Source organism: Pieris brassicae, chromosome 2, assembly GCF_905147105.1.
Source record: "Pieris brassicae chromosome 2, ilPieBrab1.1, whole genome shotgun sequence".
NCBI lineage: Eukaryota > Metazoa > Arthropoda > Insecta > Lepidoptera > Pieridae > Pieris > Pieris brassicae.
In genome coordinates, this window is record NC_059666.1 from 18,673,548 (window position 1) to 18,692,212 (window position 18,665).

Sequence of the window (18,665 nt, forward strand, 5' to 3'; positions counted from 1 at the left end):
TACATTTGATATTAGCATCTTAACATAAGATTATAGACCAGCTTTATCACCCCACTATTAGAGTTGCGGATAGGATTTTATTTAAAAAAATATATATTTTAATACAAATTATCTCTCCTTCAGAAACGGCTTGCAGTCACGGAAGAGCATTCGTTTATTTCGATGAATCCATTACCTACACACCGAATACAGGCTTTTTATCCTATCCATGTGATAATTGGGACGACTTTCAAAACGACAAATGCAATGACAATGCAGTTAGCATGGGATTGCCTGCATCAAGTACTGCTACAGGCAAATACTACTTGAATACAAATAATCATTCAAAATATGCTGATGTTTAATACAAGTCATGCATATTTGAATATCAGCGAAGCTAATACAAAATATTTTAGATAATTTTTTAGCCACTAAAGACGCTAATTTAGTAAATATTTAGTTAGTAATCGATACATAGATTTATAATCATCAGAATTTTCAGTAATCACTATTAGTAGTAGGACTAATAGAGTGTTGACTGAGAGTTGTACATTTTCATACAAATTGCTATGTGTGTATTGTAAGATAAATAAATGTTTTGATTCAATGCAACGCCGCTTTTTTTTCTTATAGATAAAAATAAAAAACGACACATAATTAAAAAAATGTATTATACACATGTAAACTTACTATACAAATATTCTATAGGTAGGAACTAATTAACGAAAGATCTGTTCGTATTTAAACAGTAAATTGCAATGTGAAAAATGATTAACAAATTTAAAAAAATACTTTAAGGCCTAGACTCGACAGTTTCTCTTTATTTATTTTTCTGCGCTCTTTACCTGAAACCAAACAAAGAGCATTAATATTTCGAATTAAAGTCAAATCACAAGGGTTGTGATGTGTTCAATGTCAGATATAACTCAATGACGTCATTATATATCAGTCGGGAAAAGAAGACAAAAAAGTAAGAATCATCATGTTAAGACGGCCACCCATTGTATTTCCCAATTTCCTTAAAAAAACAATAGGAAAAGTTACTTGATCCTAGCAACGTAAAGTAAAATAATTTAAAATTTAAATGTTAACTTTTTGCCCCCTGACTTGAATCCTTAATTATAGACTTCAGGCTAGATACATAAAAATAACTTTATTTTACTTACCATAAAATACTAATTTTGATGGTAGACAATGTTAGCGAGGATCTGCGTCAGTTTTCTACTTATTGAGTTTGTGATTGTTTAATATTTGAATTATAATGTTTAATTTATTAAAAAAACCTAATACAATTAATCGACAAAGTGCTTAGATACTATAAAATTATTGTTTAGTGACAATATACAGTTTCTTAGCAATCTTAGAAAGCTAATCGAAGAAATTGCACTATTCATTTGAAAATCTTGAAATTTTTTACGTAAATACGATTATTAAGTCTTATTTATATTTTATGATTTGAGGATACATCTACAAGTTATATGGAGCACATTGTTTTGAATAAAAAATGTATTTTTCAGTAACTCGCGCAGCACAAGCGCAATTTTTTTCCTCCAACGAAATCCAGACGCACCTGTAAATGATAAATGATCCTTAAAAATTGTGAATCGTTCCTACAAGGATTCCTCTCAAAACAATAAACAGCTTTATAAATTGCTTGTATCCGACTTTTGAACAACTTTTATTGGAGACACATATTACAAGAACTCAAATCCGAGGTGGATGGAGGAAGAGAGGAGAATGTCTATAAACATTCCATTACTTACTTAAGTGCTGTATAAATACTATTCTTTAACATATGTATAATACATATTTAATACAGAAACCATAGTAAAAATTAAAATCTTAGAATTAAACTTCATAAAGCTGTTTATTATTCAGAATATTGGTTTGTACGTCATTATATTTCCGACGGGAAAAGAAGACAAAATGAAAAAGTATTCATCATAAAAGTGTAGACAAATTACAATATAATAACTAGTCTGGCCATAAATAGTGTTACTTAAAAGCTTTTCTTTATTTAACTTTTTAATTATTTTGAATTTGGAACACATTATTTTAAAAAGTTCTTCAATTTTGTGCCATTTCTCATATCGCCTTGCACCAAGTGGGTATGGATCCGTAGGTCATATTCCAGACACTTCAAAAGCTTGGTATCAGCCGTATGTTCGTATATCGTACTATCAACAGAAACAACACTTCGCCTATTGAAGACCAGAAAAGATAGGGCCGCGTGCTATTATACAAAGGAGTTAATGCTGTTAAAGCAAGAATTCGTCAAAACCTCATTAGGAAGCAAAAAATCTCATCGCGAGAAATGAAGATTCCCGCTAGGACTGTCGCGTTTTATAAAACAAGACCTGAAGCTCGGTGCTTATCGTCAATATACAGGACATGCCCTAAATCAATCTTTACAATTAAAGATAGGTGAAAAGCACAGAAATATCCTATCAAAAAATAAGAGCTGAAGACTGGACCTCCTCTAGCTCACACCTCAACCTTACGACTTCAAATTATGGTCAGTTTTTTATTATTTTTTGTTGAGGCTACTGAATATTTAGGTATAAATTACATTACTTCATAAAAAAATGAATTTTCATTGGTAACAGAACTTATGGCTGGACTAGGTATAATATCATTTGCATTGTACTTACTTTAGTCAATGTAGATACGAAGATGTAACTGAAATAGCACGACGAGCTGCGATTTACACCTTCTAAAAAAGACAATTATTTAAGTGGCTTTGTCAAAAAAAATCCCTTATACATTACGACAGTATTCATATAACACCTACAAGAAAATATAACTTTCAGGCTAACGTCAAGACAATTATATTGTATTTAATATTATTAAAATCTTAACTTGATAAATAAAACTAAATGTCATTATTATAAATCATTCATGTTTTAACTTTAGTTTTTAACGGTGCTAGCTAATTTAGAAATGTTAACAAATTCATTGTTACGATTTGTAAACCTTTTGGTTGTAACTGTGCCTTTTAATGCTATCAGTTACTTTAATAGGCAATAGAACTTAATTATTTAAATTTACCTTTAAAACAGTCCAACTTTGTCTCTAGCTAAATACGGACACCTGAAAAACAAAAAAAATATATTATAAAACCTAGAATTAATTATTAATGAAAGTAACTTGATTTAAAAATAACACTCTTATGTATAAATTATAAGTAGGTAACCTAAGAGAAATATAGTAAGAGATTCAAGAAAGATAATTTGCGATTTAACTAGTTTTCCACACAAGTAATCGAATCTATAAATAGATAACTCTGATGTACGCACAAAAAATAGAACCCAATGATGCGTTCAGTCAGAGCTAGGTTAAAATTTATTGGAAATTAAGTGTCAAGACTGCCATGCTCCATCAAATGGCTTAAACACATTTACAGTTGCTGAAAAATTTATATTCACGAATGTTTTCATTTACTATAATAAAAGTCAATCAGGTTATCAGTAACAACTTAAATTCATGTAATAGGGATAACAAATCTCAGCTATTATATCCATTACTTAAAATAGTTGCCATAATATGCAAAACTATTCCAAGGTTTTTTAAAACAAATTATTTTGTTTAGATTAATACTAGGGTGTACCAATTGGAAAAATTTCCAGACAATCGTTTTGACTGTAATAGATAGTGTCATGAAGATTAATATTTCCAGATTTAACATTTAATGAAGCAGTAATAATAAAATGTGTTATGGTCTACTCGACCCATCATAGAAACGTAGCGTTTTGTGAAATATAACATTCCAAAGATATTTTAAAAATTGTAGTCCAATGCCATTGCGCATAGAATTGGTTAATAATATTGCGTATGTAATTGTCGAGGTCAAAAATATATATCATATTATGGCAATTAGCGTCGTTTAATTAACTTACCGCTTATAATTAATATCATATGCGTCTGTGTAGATATAAGAAACGGGAACGGCATAACTGTTTAGCTGCAAGTCAAGTCTCTTCTTGTTAAACTTTCTTCATAGAGGAGCTAGATAATGTAGATGGTAAAAGTACTAGAAAACTAGAAAGGACGGAAATATTCGAAGGTTGGTATTTTATCTTGAATTTGATTGAAGCATTCATACTTAATATATGATTGTAAATATGGAAAGATCAATAAACATCACCTAACATGATCGAACACTTACGATATTCATCAAATGTCATTTATAGGCAAGGAGGAAGAACTAGTTACTTGGATTTTCTATTGCATTATAATTTTCTGGTTCATTAAGGAAGATCATAGAATGAAGTAGTTAATTTTTATTTATTGTATTGAATCCAGTTTTTTTTATATATATAGTACCTTGATAAACAGAATACACTAAAGTGAAAATCTATTTGGGAATGAGAACGATACTAGAATATGCTACTTTATATCCTATATAATTTATGGGAAACCAGTTCAAAAATGTTTCTCAGGATAGAGTTATTGGTTCATTGGGCTATGGCCAACAGGTTTGAATTCCCCTGTGTTACACGTGTTAATCGCCAAAGGTATCAAGACGAGTTCGTTTACAGTGAAGGAAGAATACAAAGAAACCTGCGACTGCTAGGTTATAAGGGTAGATGAACAGGTATGTCTACGTTGATTGAAGGTTACTGTAGTTGCGGCTGCAAAGTTCATTTCAATTTACTATTGATTTAGAAAAAACTTAGTGCCGTATGGAGTTTTATAGTAATAATATCTATATTTATGGTGATATTCATAAAGAAAATCCCGTTAAAAAAGAAAAGTTTTGTATATCATCTGTCGTATGATCATCTTCATCAATCGAAAACATCAAAACATCTTTTTTTAAAGTTCTGAGGTACGTAGGTATACCTAATATAAATTATATTATGAAAATTAAGCTTTACACATAATAATATGCTGTAGTCGTTATTCAAATATAATGGCTGAATTCATCTTGTAGGTATTCGTACGCGTACAAACCAAGGAAACATTATTTAAAACACAGCTTTTTAAATAAATTGCCTAAACACAAAGTGATGCAAAGTGTCGTTACCTTAACGAATCCATCTTAGAAGTGTCAAGTCCACAATATGTACAAAAACCGTTATGTAGCGGTCAGCACCTCTGTGCAGCCGCAGTTTTAAGTAAAACTTTTAAATAATCTTTAGCCAGTTTTATAAAGTAATTCATATTTAGCTATGGTTTTACTCGATGTCACACCACAATTGATGGGGTTGCCAAATTAATTTTTAAAATCATCGACGCTTTTAAGGCCGCTAAGGGACGCTTCTTCGACTGTGACTGTGTTCACCACAAAATCCTTGTAAAACCTTTAGCATTGTGGCAATGCTAAAGGTTTTACAATACTCGGGCTATTCATATTCTCCATTCATATAAATAATCTTCCAGTTCCTGTGGGAAATCTTCGCAAGTAATGAAATCTCGAGTGTTAATTACCAATAATGTTATGATAAATAAAAAATAACTATAAATATAAAAGTAAAATGAATATGAATTGTAAAATCTACAGGGATTTGCTGTCGCAGCAAATAATATCATCTTATTGACTGTCAATATACAGATATACAACAAAACTTGCCAACTTCAATTGCTTTCATAGTATCATATCACATAGCATTCTTTAGGAGCATCTGGAATTCTTTCGATATGTACTGCAGAAGCGAGCTGGCTCCCAGGAATGTCCGAAATAAATTTATAGAATAACCATATTTTCCTTGTCATGGTTAATTATAATACTTGTAACGACAAAATTAGTAAACCAAATTAAAATCAAGTAATTTAAAGAAACGTTTTTTTAACAAAATCCATAGCAAGAGAAATCATAAACATTATAAGAATACATTAATTTCTGGAGATTCTTGGACTGTTCTTCTCACATCATAGCTCGGATTTAAATTTTAAGTGACGTTCATAAAAGATTATGTATATATAACTATAACCGGCGTTATAGAATCTGGAACAAGTAAATGTGTCAGGTAATTAAAGAAATACACGTCGCTACTTTCAAGTTTCTGGGAGTACCTTAAAAATCCTCCAATACAAGGGTTTAAACGAAACAAATGCTATATTGCAATGCAAATGTGGGAGAAAATAAAGAAATATATTCTTATTGTCGGTAACTTCAGACGAAACACATTTTCTTTCGTCCTTCCTTAGTCTTGCGTGATAACAAATAAACTACGGTCTTATTCTAGGTAACTTCAGTTATAAGCATGGTTAGTTTAAATATAAAATAGCATTAAGAACAATACTTTCAACGGTAAGTCATAAATAGCAATTGATCTGTATAAAATAGCTATTTTGAGATATTTATAAAGCCGATTAAATATGGAGCATTCGCACAATTACTAGTCAATATGCTGGCCATTCTAACTTATGCTGATGTTTGATGTAAGTAATGGAAAGGCATTTATTTTTAAACAGTTCAAATGTTGAAGACAATTGAATTGAATTAATATTTATGTACATGATACTAAAATTCAAAACAAATTAAAACAAGACTGATCTGTATAACAGCCATATTTCAATAATTATTTGTCATTGATCCAGTCAGTTTGTTTTCACATACTTGTTCAGTCTATATATATATTACAGTTATTATTGGTACTTTAACTACAGAAAGTAAGTTATAAAATATATTAAATAAATCAAACATTTGTTATCAAAATTTGAACATACTTACCCATTTAGTGAGTACCTAGTGTAAATAAATTAAATATATTCTTCTTTAGAAGGCCACAACAGAATTCTAATACAAATGTTTTTTAGTGACATGAAATGTTAAAAAAAGTTATACAACGCTGTACATCGCACTATTCCGATTTCAACCAACGGATTCAGTCAAATTTAATAACTTATAAACTATATTTTTTAAACATTTAACTAGTAATTTTGACTCACACCAAATAACTTACTTGATTGTTAATAATAATGCTCCCTCGCGATCGAAATAAAGCATTATTATTATTAGTCTTTAAAAAACTTCCAATATGTATAAACTGTTGACTTGGAGAGTATTAATCTTCATTTGTCGTATCAAAACATCCTGATAAATAGATAGAATTCTTCTATATACTTGACACATAATATATTTGGTCCAAGGCATGCATGCCGAAAACCACAGGTTTTCCTTACCGTACTGAGCAGCGTACATAGAATAAAAATCCATAGGTGCACAGCCGTAATTGATAATTCCAAAACAAGCCTAACCACTACGCGAACACGGCTCTTATTAGATACTGTAATATAAAACGTAGATTACAACAATATTAAGCAAATGCCCTTAGAACGACCAAAATTTCAGTGTATATAAAGGAAATCATTTATTTCTCTATAGTATTCTTACACTGCGGCGTCGTGTTAAGTTCCTTTAAAATTATACTGTGTAGTGATTGACGTAACATATTAAATTATTTAGTGGGTTACTGACTATGTGTTAACTACATATTTAAATAATATACTTCTAGTATAATTATTTTATCACATGTATATTTTTATGAATATTCAGTTTAAGAGGATTCCTTATATTGAAACATGCACTTCTAGTTTGGTAATTCCGGTTTAGCAAGTTAGAATGATAAAATTGCAGGTAGTAATGTGCTGCTAACGTGTTTTTCTCTTAAACATATATACAGAGTAAACTCTTTATAACTACACCCAAGGGACTGTGCATATGTTGACGTTACACAAAAATCTGTATTAGAAAAGTTAATAGCTTTTTTTACAGACTAGTGTTGTTAGTAATTAAATTTAAAACAATTATTATTTGAACGTGTATAGTCTGTTATTGAGGGTTGGATTTAATGCTATGTAGAGTTTATCATTGAATGGAAGACAAGCTAAACCAACCAAAAGCACAGATATTTTGACGATTTACGGGGTTTGTCGTTAAATCGAGGGATGTCACATGGCGTTTACATTGTATGTATATTTATTTCACTATCACTGATCACGTATTAGCACCCAGATTTTTTTTACATAGCGTCGTAACGATACTTTGATAGGTACCAAAACCATATTATCACGCCAATCATCATAGTATAAATAATTCCTATATATCAGGTTGTCACCTAATGCAATGCGGTGTGAGAACGTGGTAAATGGGATTTGTCCGAAAATATGTTATTTATATAAATGTTAATTTCGGTCCAGTAGGTTATTGTTTATGTTACCTTGAGATTGATTTAAGCGAAATAAATGAATAGGTGAAATAACGATTTGAAAGAGATCGACAATTTGCTACAGCTTCATTTGTTTGATATCTTAAATTCGTTTTCCTATCTATCCTAGTAACTAGTTTAATTTTTTGCATAACAGTACGCTTAATGTGTAAAAAACGATAAAGGTTCTGGGAAAAGTAATCATAAAATATAAGGATTGTTATTTTATCTAATACAAATTTATTCGTATATTACATAAGAATTTATTGACTACTTGAACAATTGGAAAAAAAATATAGAAAAGTACTGGTTCAGGATAAAATCAAAGAAGGAACATGTGTAGTTGATTACAAAAAGCTAATTTATTTTGGAAAATTTCAAGAAATAAATGACATTCTAATTGCACTATGCACTCACATATATTTACATATATACGCACTCTCATTGAAAATTTTATTTTAACAATTATACTCTTTCACGACTTTTTTTAAAGCAATTCATGCGCGGGCATAATTTAATAATAGAAATTTAATTTAAAATTTTCTTATGTCTATTATAAACCTAAATTGATCCTAAATAACTACTACATTAGTGCTAAAGTAATTATGTACCTATTGAATTGCGTTTAAACATTACAAATTTAGTTATATGTTACAGTCGGAGACGAAGAGAAACAAGTTTTTTATATATAAATTAATTTGAGAATAAAATTGCCTTTTACTGTAAGATAAACGTGACCTATACTTATAAATATATACGGAAAGTACAATCGTACTCATTAGGTGTTTATGTCGGGTAAACATAAACCATTATTTTACCAAACATCGCTTATTTTAACTAATAATTAAGATTTAGTGTATAATATGAAAATAGTCATGATTACGTCTAATTGATCGCAACGCACATTTCGAATTATTCCAATGAAGTATTCGGTTAGTGAAAAATACGGGAACGCATTAAGTGACATTGCTGAATACGGATGAAGTCGTATTAATAGCAGAGCCCTTTGAAGTTAGTTAACCAAAACTTCCTCGAAATACGCGCAACACGAAGTACGCGACGTCATTAGAATATTTAGAAACGACGACGTTTGTTTGGGTAATCGTCCATTGGGCGTCCTTCCCAAACTCGGTTCTGCGGCATGTCGTCAAAACCTCCACGTGGCATGTCGAACTGGTCTCTGAAGCCTCCGTCCTAAAGTGAGCAATCACAAAAGTGGAAATGCTAAGTGTCTAAGATCAAAATTCAAGTTTAAAAATAAAATTTACAAAACTTATTTACACGGCATTAACAACCTGTCTAGATTATTGGCGAAAATTGTGTGCTTTATCATTCTTTATCGTCGACTATTTTCGCCGCGATGTTTAAGAAAATCTAAAGTTCTGTAAAGTTCTCCGTGTCTCACATATCGAGTTCTAGTTATATTTTTATATTTTATACATATATTACATATTCTAAATAGAGAGAAATATATGTATATTTGTTATCAACGTGCACAATGACCGGATGTAAACAACAATTCATTACCCTATGAGAACATTTAATGTAATATGATTTATAATAGTCCTAAAAAAAGTTGGTATCGGTTAACACAAACCGGATCAGATTGAAAATTCCTGGTTATTGTTATGTTGTTCTATTAAAACACTGTCGTAATTATAATAGAGATAAACACTTTATAGATTGGTTGGTTGCTAATATCATTAATTATTATACTTTGGACGCGAAAATTTGCGCAAAAAATAACAGAAGTCATGGTTTCGGCCCATTCTTAAAAGTAGTATTTTATACAATAAACAACATTTTTAAAAGATCACTATTTCGATAAATAAGAAGGCTTAAATTTCAGTGTTAAATACAGGTACTGGTATACCACAATAAACATATTTGCATATTTAATCTTAAGATTGTTTAATATTATTATTTATTATATCTACTCAAGGGAACTCGGTCTAAGTCCAATGGTAGAAAGATAGTTTTCACATCGTCTGCCGTCACATGTCTGGAGTTAATAAGGCCAACGTTAAGGTGTAATTAACATATTTTCGTAATCATTCCTATATCTCGAAATTGATAGTATGGTAGGTAGATAATGTTGATATGCTGTACAGGTACAATATGTGCAAAAAGTGTTTCGGTGAAGCACAATACATGTAGTAATAAAAGAAATGAAGCCGTGGGCCCTTTCGCATATAACTACAAATAAGCAGCACTGAATTATGATTAAGTTAGTCATCTCATTTAACATATTTTTGATGTAGTAAATTACTCGTATAAGTCTTTATCCGTCAGATAGGGACTTATGAGTTATTTCAACTTTACAATATTTTACAAAACTGGGGTCAATCAACCTGAACATGAACTGGGTTAATTAGTGGTTCTCAGTATTCATCCCTAACACCATTTTGTATAGTTAGACCAGAGTTAAGATAATAATTGCAACTCAGCAACACAACACCTTTGAGAACTATTGCTATTTTGGAGGTAATTGCTTTGCACTGCGGAACTTGAATAAGATAATATTGACAATAATCAAACTTGGTCATTTACCGATTTAAACATTATATCAAAATCAGGCAAATGTTTATAAAAACAAGTAATGTTCCAGTAAGTGAACCAGATGTTCAATTAAGTTAGAACACCAAATCGAATGAAAATAGGATATTAGTTTGCTACTAAATAATACCTAATAAACGTACCGCGTTAATCTGACTGTATAGAAATTTTCTATCCAAGTACAACTATCCCTTAATCTCTTAAAGATCTACCCGCGGTTAAATCATTCACTCACTAAAACGTGAATCATCAATAATAGTCAGTAGAGTTGGAATATTTTAGTTTCCGACATAACTTAATTTATAGTTTTCCATAGGGATGCATCCGATCCCGATACTTTAATTGCCGATACAACGATACTTTTCAAATTTCGCCCTATAAAAAAGTAATGTAAACGCACATCTTGTGTTCTAGTTGCAAACGACGCACGGACTATCTATTTTCCCTTCGCACCGGCTTTGTCCCCGCATATTCCATTTTGCTAGACACTTTAATTGGCATTTAACTGCGCTGTAGTATATTTTCGATACCAAATTAAATAAAATACAGATTTACAAAAATGTAATCAATGAAAATTTCAATTATAAACAGTTATATATTTTATTTTAATTTTTTTTTACTCTTAATTCTTAATTTTAATAAGTAAACCTTTAATCTTATCCAAAGTTTGCGACTGTTTATATTTTATAATAAAAATTTATAACTAACCACAGTTTATATATTTTACCTTTATTTTTTTTTAATTCAATAAGCGTTGGTATCGGTATCGGCCATATTTATATCTATTGGTATCGTATCGGCAAAAAGGCGTATCGAAGCATCATCCCTAGTTTAAAAGTTATTTTTTACTATGTAGAAAATCCTTTCTTTACAATACGTGTTGAAGATATGTGCGGAAAGTATTGGTAGTTCTGTACTACTTCACATCATCATATAACCAATTAAATTATATCTTATGTAGAGAAAAACATAGTAAGAAACATGATATCAGAAAGTTCAGTATTAAAACATGCGGATTTTATGTCAGTTCAGTATTAATTGCAATAAACTTCAAAATATATATTTAAGCCTTCCACAATCTACTAGTGTTCTTTAAAACATCGTTTACGTATAAAATGTATGTAAGGTATGTTATTTTTCGTTTATAGGATATTTTTGTAAACAAATTCAATATAAATGATGTATGTTTTATAAGATATCAATTAGCTTGATTTTTCAGGTTTTAGTCACAAATTCTGACGAGATAATTATTTAAATGCAATATTAAATTATATAAAAACCCTTATTATAAAGTTTAGCTATTAAATATAAGGCTTTCAGGAAATTGCCTCGGTAATGTCACGTATTCAGCACGTTCTGTTAAATTTACTAAATTATCATAATCTTTTCTGTAGAGAACATTAAATTATGAAATCAGTTTTGAATTTTAAATAACTAGGTACTTACCATTGGTTGCTGATTGTCAAACATGCCCTGTTCTTGACGATCAAGCATTGAGTTCAGTCTTTGAGCCTATAATAAATATGTATATATTAGTTCTGAAAATTTTATAAAAAGGTTTCGACATATTGCCTGTTCTATAAAAAGTAATATTATTTCTATGTCTTGGTGAGCTATTTCATTTCTACTTGTTATTTGTCGTGAAGTTACTAATCTTTTACCATTTACATTTATGAAGCTTTACAGTAGGTAAAGATTTGGGACGTTATTGACTGCCTAAAACTATTTTATATTTTTTAGTATTTGTGGTGGTGTAGTCTATTATTATTTTTCTGCAGTATGAGTTTCCCTGTGTGAACCTGGGTTATTAAAAGCGTGTTATGTTTTGGTAATACGGGGGTTATATTAATAGTTATAGTCGTTATTTTCTAGATTACGAGTTTGTAAGGAAATTTTGATATTTGAGCAATTAATAATGTGTCCAAGAAAATCCAACCTGCACGAAGAGCGTGTTCTCCTGCTGCCTGCGCCGCAGCTCGTCGTCCTGCAGCCGCATGCGCTGCGAGAGCTCCTCCTCGTGCCTCATGAGTTGCATCCTCTCGGTCTCTCGGCGCTCATCCGCCGCCCTTTCCGCCATCTCCCAGCTGCGCTTCTGCCGCTCCCTATCTTGCTCGCGCTGCCGGAGCTGCTCGCGGAGAAGTTCCGTCTCGTGCTCGTATCTACATATTGTATTTGCATATTAACATGAGAATCCCGATTGGGCAGGGAAACTTAAAACGCGCCAATATTATAAAAAAACTTTTATTTAAATTTATTGAGTTTATGTACTACAGGGTACAGGGAACATAACAAAATATAAACTTCTTAATTTGGGAAAGTATATAATTTTATAATAAAGTAAGTTATTAAAACATAAAAAGTGTTAGTAAGACGACTACAGAGATGTAGTTGAATTTCAACACATTGAGTTATCATTAGATGGAGAATAGTTAGCTTTCCTGCATATAAGTGCACAGAAATATTAGAACATTAAATTTTTCTTTACTAGGATAACAAATAACAAAAAAGTTAAATAACTTACTTGGCAAATTCCATCTGTGCTTCCAGTTTCTCCTCTTCTGCAGCAAGCTCTTTCTTGAGGGCTTCCTCTTTCTGGCGATGGAGCTCATGTAACTGCTTCCATCTCGTTCCATACTCATGCTCAAAGCTTGCCGCTTCAGCAAATCTTGGACCAACCTAACACAAGACAATGGGTCTTAAAACTAATAAAACGCATTTACATAATACATATGTCTCTTAAACATAACATAATATGCAATGTAAGTATAGAGAAAACTACATTCTATATAGAAGTAGAGCATAAATTACTCCATTATTTTAGAAGTAGGATAAAATATAACTATAATCGTTAAATGCATTCTTTATTTTACGTGATGAAAAATGTACCTCTCTGGCTTTTAAATATTCTGGGTGTTTTTTAGAAATATTCTTTTCTGGAAAACCATCAAACTCGTCTGGTTCTTCCAAGTTTTCAACTATGACCGGCCGCAACGATCTGTAAAAGATTATAATTTCAAAAACCATTTACAAATTTCCTTGTTGTATTTGTACAATATAGTACGATTCGTTATTTAGCATTGAAAAAATACTTACGATGTTAAAAAGAAGCATCGTTCAGAACAATTTCTGATTGCGGCGAGAGCACTGGGTTTTCGGGAGAATTCCACTATTCCTTCACCCAATGTCTTCCCCCTTTCGTCCACCCTCACGTATGCTCTTTCGATTTTTCCGAAAATTTCAAATGCCTTGTACAAGAGTTCATTCGAGACAAATGGCGGTAAATTCTTAACTCGCACGGCACTGTTGTGTGGAGCAAACCGCACTCTCATAGATCTTCCATTCTTCATTTTACCATCTAATTCACGTTTTGCCTTCTCAGCGTTAACTCTGTAATCCTAAAAGCGAAAAGTGATATGAGTTATTACAGTAAAGAAGGTTGCGGAAAAATAATAAGCTGTTTACCAACCATTGTATGTAATATGTAATGTACAAACCATTTTAATGAAACCAAAATTCTTTTCCTTATTTAAGAACAACTCTGCAGTTTCTCCAAACTGGTTAAAGAGATTGAGAAGTTCTTCTTCTGTTACATCATTGCAAAGATTTCCAATATAGAGTCTACTTCTTCCGTTAAACTTAACTTCGGGTTGTTCAATGGTTGGCAATTCAAGGAGGGGCCCCATGAGGTCCTTTAACTTATTAGCCAACATGTGTTCCTAAAAAACAAATAAATTATAAAACTATGAAAATAGATCGAACTTAACCACCTAATAAAAAAAACATATACTATGATAGATTTGATCATATATCATTGCAATTTACAATTGTTTTCCTCACTCATTAATTTTATTAGCAGATTCCAGTGGTAATATGCATATTATCATAACAGTACCAGGAAAACGTAATTAACTAAAAACCCTATTTTCTCATGTAAACAAATTAAAATAACACCTTTACAAATTAAATTATACCAGAAGACGGTCAGGAATGACAACGCCGCGCATTGGAACGCTATTTTGCTAGTATACAAAAAATACCTACGACCGGGACGTAAATATTATCGCTAAGTTAACTTGTATAGAAATAATAACAAATTCACATTAATAGGATAGGATTGTTTAATTTTAAAATGTTCAGAAGTGTTATGAATATCGTCATATTTAATCACAAGTTCCTTTAGGTAATTATTAGAATCACAAAACATGTCTTCAGCGAGAAAGCTGCTGCGAGGTGCTTAGCTTTTCCAAAAATTAGCGGTCTAAACACCTAAGATAATGGATCTTTGCAATAAATTCAACTTTATGTAATAATATATACTACTATTTATTGTAATCTTACATCGCTAGGTGTAGTACACGAGAGCTGTCGGCGACATCAAAGAATTTTGTGCATTGTTGAAAATTTGTTATAATATTACCTATCATAACAAATTAGTCCATCTACTTTATATTGCATGTATCACGATTATTTTGTGTATGGAAATTATTTTTGATTTATTATTTTATGAGTTCTTGTTAAATAAAACTTAATCATTCAATCAAATAACCTAGACAATTAAGGTAAGAAACTTAAGAAGCGTTCAAGTATTACGTAACGAATTTTAGGGGGTCCTCTTGTAAAATGTGCGATGCGGCGCGGTGATTGAATTACGCGTTATTGATAATATTATTTTAGACTTTTCACCACATAATGGTAAGTTTTAGGTATAAAGAGTCAGTGAGGTGGTCACGAAACGTTTTACTATTGGATACAGAAAACGTTACGGTGCGTTTCATGGGGAGATTTTCAAGAATCTCCCCATGAAACTGAAAATGAACAAAATTGCGTGACGTAATACTTGAACGCTCTCTTACTGATGCACCAAGGTTTTTTGCAGCACTTTATTTTAATAGCTCACTATTAGTGATGTCTAATAAAATTCTATTTGCTTATTTAGACATTTATTTACTCCTTAGTGTTTATTTACTTGTGTTTCTACATCAAGTTTTTTAAGCTACATCACTGTTATAAAATCACAATTAATTTGTTTTTTGTTTTTACTAGCACTAGTTCTTTATTCGTAAAACTTAGCATTGATACGCGCGCATAAGGAATCGGCACCTGCGCGTGCATAAATTACATAACCACTTTCGGTCACATCGACAAATTGACTGAGAGGTCACAAAAGCGTAATAGAAATGTCAATGTATCTAGTAAAAAATGTCAATGGGAACTATTCTTTGTATTTTTATACAATATAGTAATGTTCTGCCCCCGCGAACTTCGTTTCCACTAAATGTGATTTTACTTAGCCTACCTTTTTACTACATACCAACATGGAACATTTTACTATACTATGTTTATGCTATATAAACCTCAGAGTTCAGGTCATAATTTTTTAGATAACAAAAAAATATAGGGTTTGATAGTAGAGAGGTGAAAATTTAGGGTTGTATATATTCTTGAATGATGTAAGATGGTGGACACCCCTTTTTACTTAGGGTTTTGAAATATAGATAGAAGCCGATTCTCAGATTAACTCATTGAGCATTAAAAAATTCATAAGAATCGGTTGAGCCCTTTCGGAGGAGTATGGGATCGAACAATGTGATACAAGAATTTTAGATATATTGAGATGTAATAATGTGTGTTTACAATTACTACAATTTAGTGACAAACAGCATAACAGACTTAATTTAATTGTATGATTGGTGAAACCTTTGAAATGAAAAAAATTAGGGCCTTAGGACAAAAACAACAAAATAATTATTTAAAAATAGATAATGAATTACCTCTCTTTGCACTGGTTTTCCATCGAACTGCCCTCCAACACGACTATTAGTCCTCTGTTGATTACGAGCTGGTCCCTGTCCAGGTGGGCCTTGCCCTTGCCCTCCTTGGCCCTGTCCTCCCGGACCCCTATTGAAATCTCCCCTTGGACCACGCTGTTGTCCCAAATTACCTTGCTTGTTACCTTGGTTACCTTGACTCCAACCACCTTGCTTCCCAGGGCCACCAAAGTTACCATTAACATTCTAAAATAAAATATTGTTATTTCAATAATTTTTATATAAAACTGAAAATACCTAATCTAAAATTGTTTTCAAATAAAATAATATAAAAACACAAATTAAGAAAAAAATTATTACCTTTGGGAAATTTGATTGGTTGTGATTGATGATAGGTTTTGATTCATTAGGAATAGCCTTGTCAACATTATCTTTGGAATCTTGCTTCAGGGCAGGATTCTGGTTTACTTTTGGCGTTTGCGGTTCCTGCGGTTTTGGCTGACTCTGCTGTGGACTAGGTTTTTGATTGGGTTGATTTGGCTGCTGGTTGATAACCTCTTTTTCTTTTGGTACTTGTTGGGTAGCCTGCTGCTGTGGGGGCTTGTCTTGTGTTACTGGTTTTACCTGTAAAAATATTTATCATAAATTCTAGAATAAAACCTTATTTCAATAAACAAATTATTCTAACTATTCCTGTATTAGCATAGTTTATAAGAGTAATTACATACTAGTTTGAAGTATAGCAAGAATATATTTAAAACAAAATGTCAGAAGAACTCAACATAATATTTAAAGAATTTTATTTCTCATTACAAAAATTGTGTATTATTAACATGATAAAATTAATATGTATATACGAAACAAAGGTGTTATAACATTAAAAATCAGATTTCCGTAAATTAGTTGAATAAATAGCAAAGTATATGCTAAGTTCAAAATTGTGACTTATAATACCATACATTAATAAAAATTAGGTAAGTTTTAAAATGCTTTGAAGTTCTTAGCAGTTTCTGGGCTAGATTAAAATTTAAATAAAAATGCACCTACAAAGCTTCCAGATGCAATTAAATAGTTGACAAGATGGCGGCATCATTCATTCCAATTTGTTCGCTAACTACTGACACCACTCGCTACAATGTTATTAAAAGAGAGTAAGTAACCATAGACGCCACGTAAATACCTCGTTAGGGCGTTGACCTCCTTGTTGAGGCGAATTTCTGTGATTGTGTTCAAATCTAGAGTTGTTTCCACCTCGAAAGCCTCCACCTCTGTTTCCACGACGCCCACCTTGTCTTTGGGGCTGGGGTGGGCCACCAAAACCTCTATGACCAAAGTGATGCATAGCTTGGCCTTGCATTAGAGCTAAAATTTAAAACGCGTTGAAAATCACAAGACGCCATGTACGAGACGCCAAGAGTCTCATCAAGTATTTAACATTTATGGTTATAATAGAACATACCTTTAATAAAACCTGCGAGGCAGCAATGAAACCGGTTAACAGAAAATTTTTAGGATATTTAATCACATAAAAAGTAGAATAACTGTTTAATTATAATTAGAATAGAAATACGCAGCAAGCACATCAATATAAGTGAACGCTTGACACTAAAATGGCGGCGTTTCGGAACAGCGGAAATACGAAATGGCAGCCGGAAACCGGGAAAGGTTAAGGCCAAGTGTGACTATATGAAAATATAAAATTTTGCAAACGCTAATTAAGATTATGGAAAAGTTTCATGATGTTTTATTATAATAAACATAATTGTATTAAAATATAGATCAAAGTCAACTATCACTGTAAAAAAATAAGAATCCATAGAAATACATTATTGAAGTTTATGTGTAGTTCTGCGGATCGCCTATTGCATATGACATTTAATTTCATACCTTGTTATACCTATGTTTTCAAGATTACCTTAAACAGGTGTGGCGGTAATTTGTTAATATAGCCATTAGCCAGAATGTTTATCTAAAGCCAACATTTATGGCTATGTCTTTTATCTGCATGTGCAAGTTTTTTTACTTACAAGATTTAAACCCTGATTAAATCCCTGAGTGAATTGAAGCTTTTAAAATTTTAATTAAGCATCACTTTATTTTCCAAACTGTTATACCATTCATTTTGTATATTTGACAGCGCTTAGGGCTATGGCTTAAGATTAAGACTAGATTGTTAATTGAGAAACGAATAAGAATATGGACCCAGTGC

General features: G+C 31.4%; 1 protein-coding gene across 2 annotated transcripts; it reads right to left on the minus strand.

Annotated features, from left to right (window-relative positions):
* Positions 1–633: 633 nt before the first annotated feature.
* LOC123720456 (hrp65 protein-like) lies at positions 634–18,074 on the minus strand. 2 transcript variants are annotated; one of them, XM_045677064.1, is made up of 15 exons: positions 17,916–18,074; positions 17,637–17,818; positions 16,817–17,080; positions 16,460–16,702; positions 14,183–14,404; positions 13,782–14,083; positions 13,575–13,683; positions 13,210–13,364; positions 12,625–12,847; positions 12,135–12,200; positions 3,876–9,326; positions 3,028–3,069; positions 2,631–2,692; positions 1,146–1,549; positions 634–824 (listed from the first exon to the last, which is right to left on the minus strand). In XM_045677064.1, exons 2-11 carry the CDS (start codon positions 17,811–17,813, stop codon positions 9,207–9,209), a joined length of 1,881 nt encoding a protein of 626 aa, XP_045533020.1. In that variant the 5' UTR covers positions 17,814–17,818; positions 17,916–18,074; the 3' UTR covers positions 634–824; positions 1,146–1,549; positions 2,631–2,692; positions 3,028–3,069; positions 3,876–9,206. The 2 variants fall into 2 exon arrangements, with proteins under 2 accessions (XP_045533020.1, XP_045533021.1); XM_045677065.1 differs by lacking the exon at positions 3,876–9,326.
* Positions 18,075–18,665: the final 591 nt, after the last annotated feature.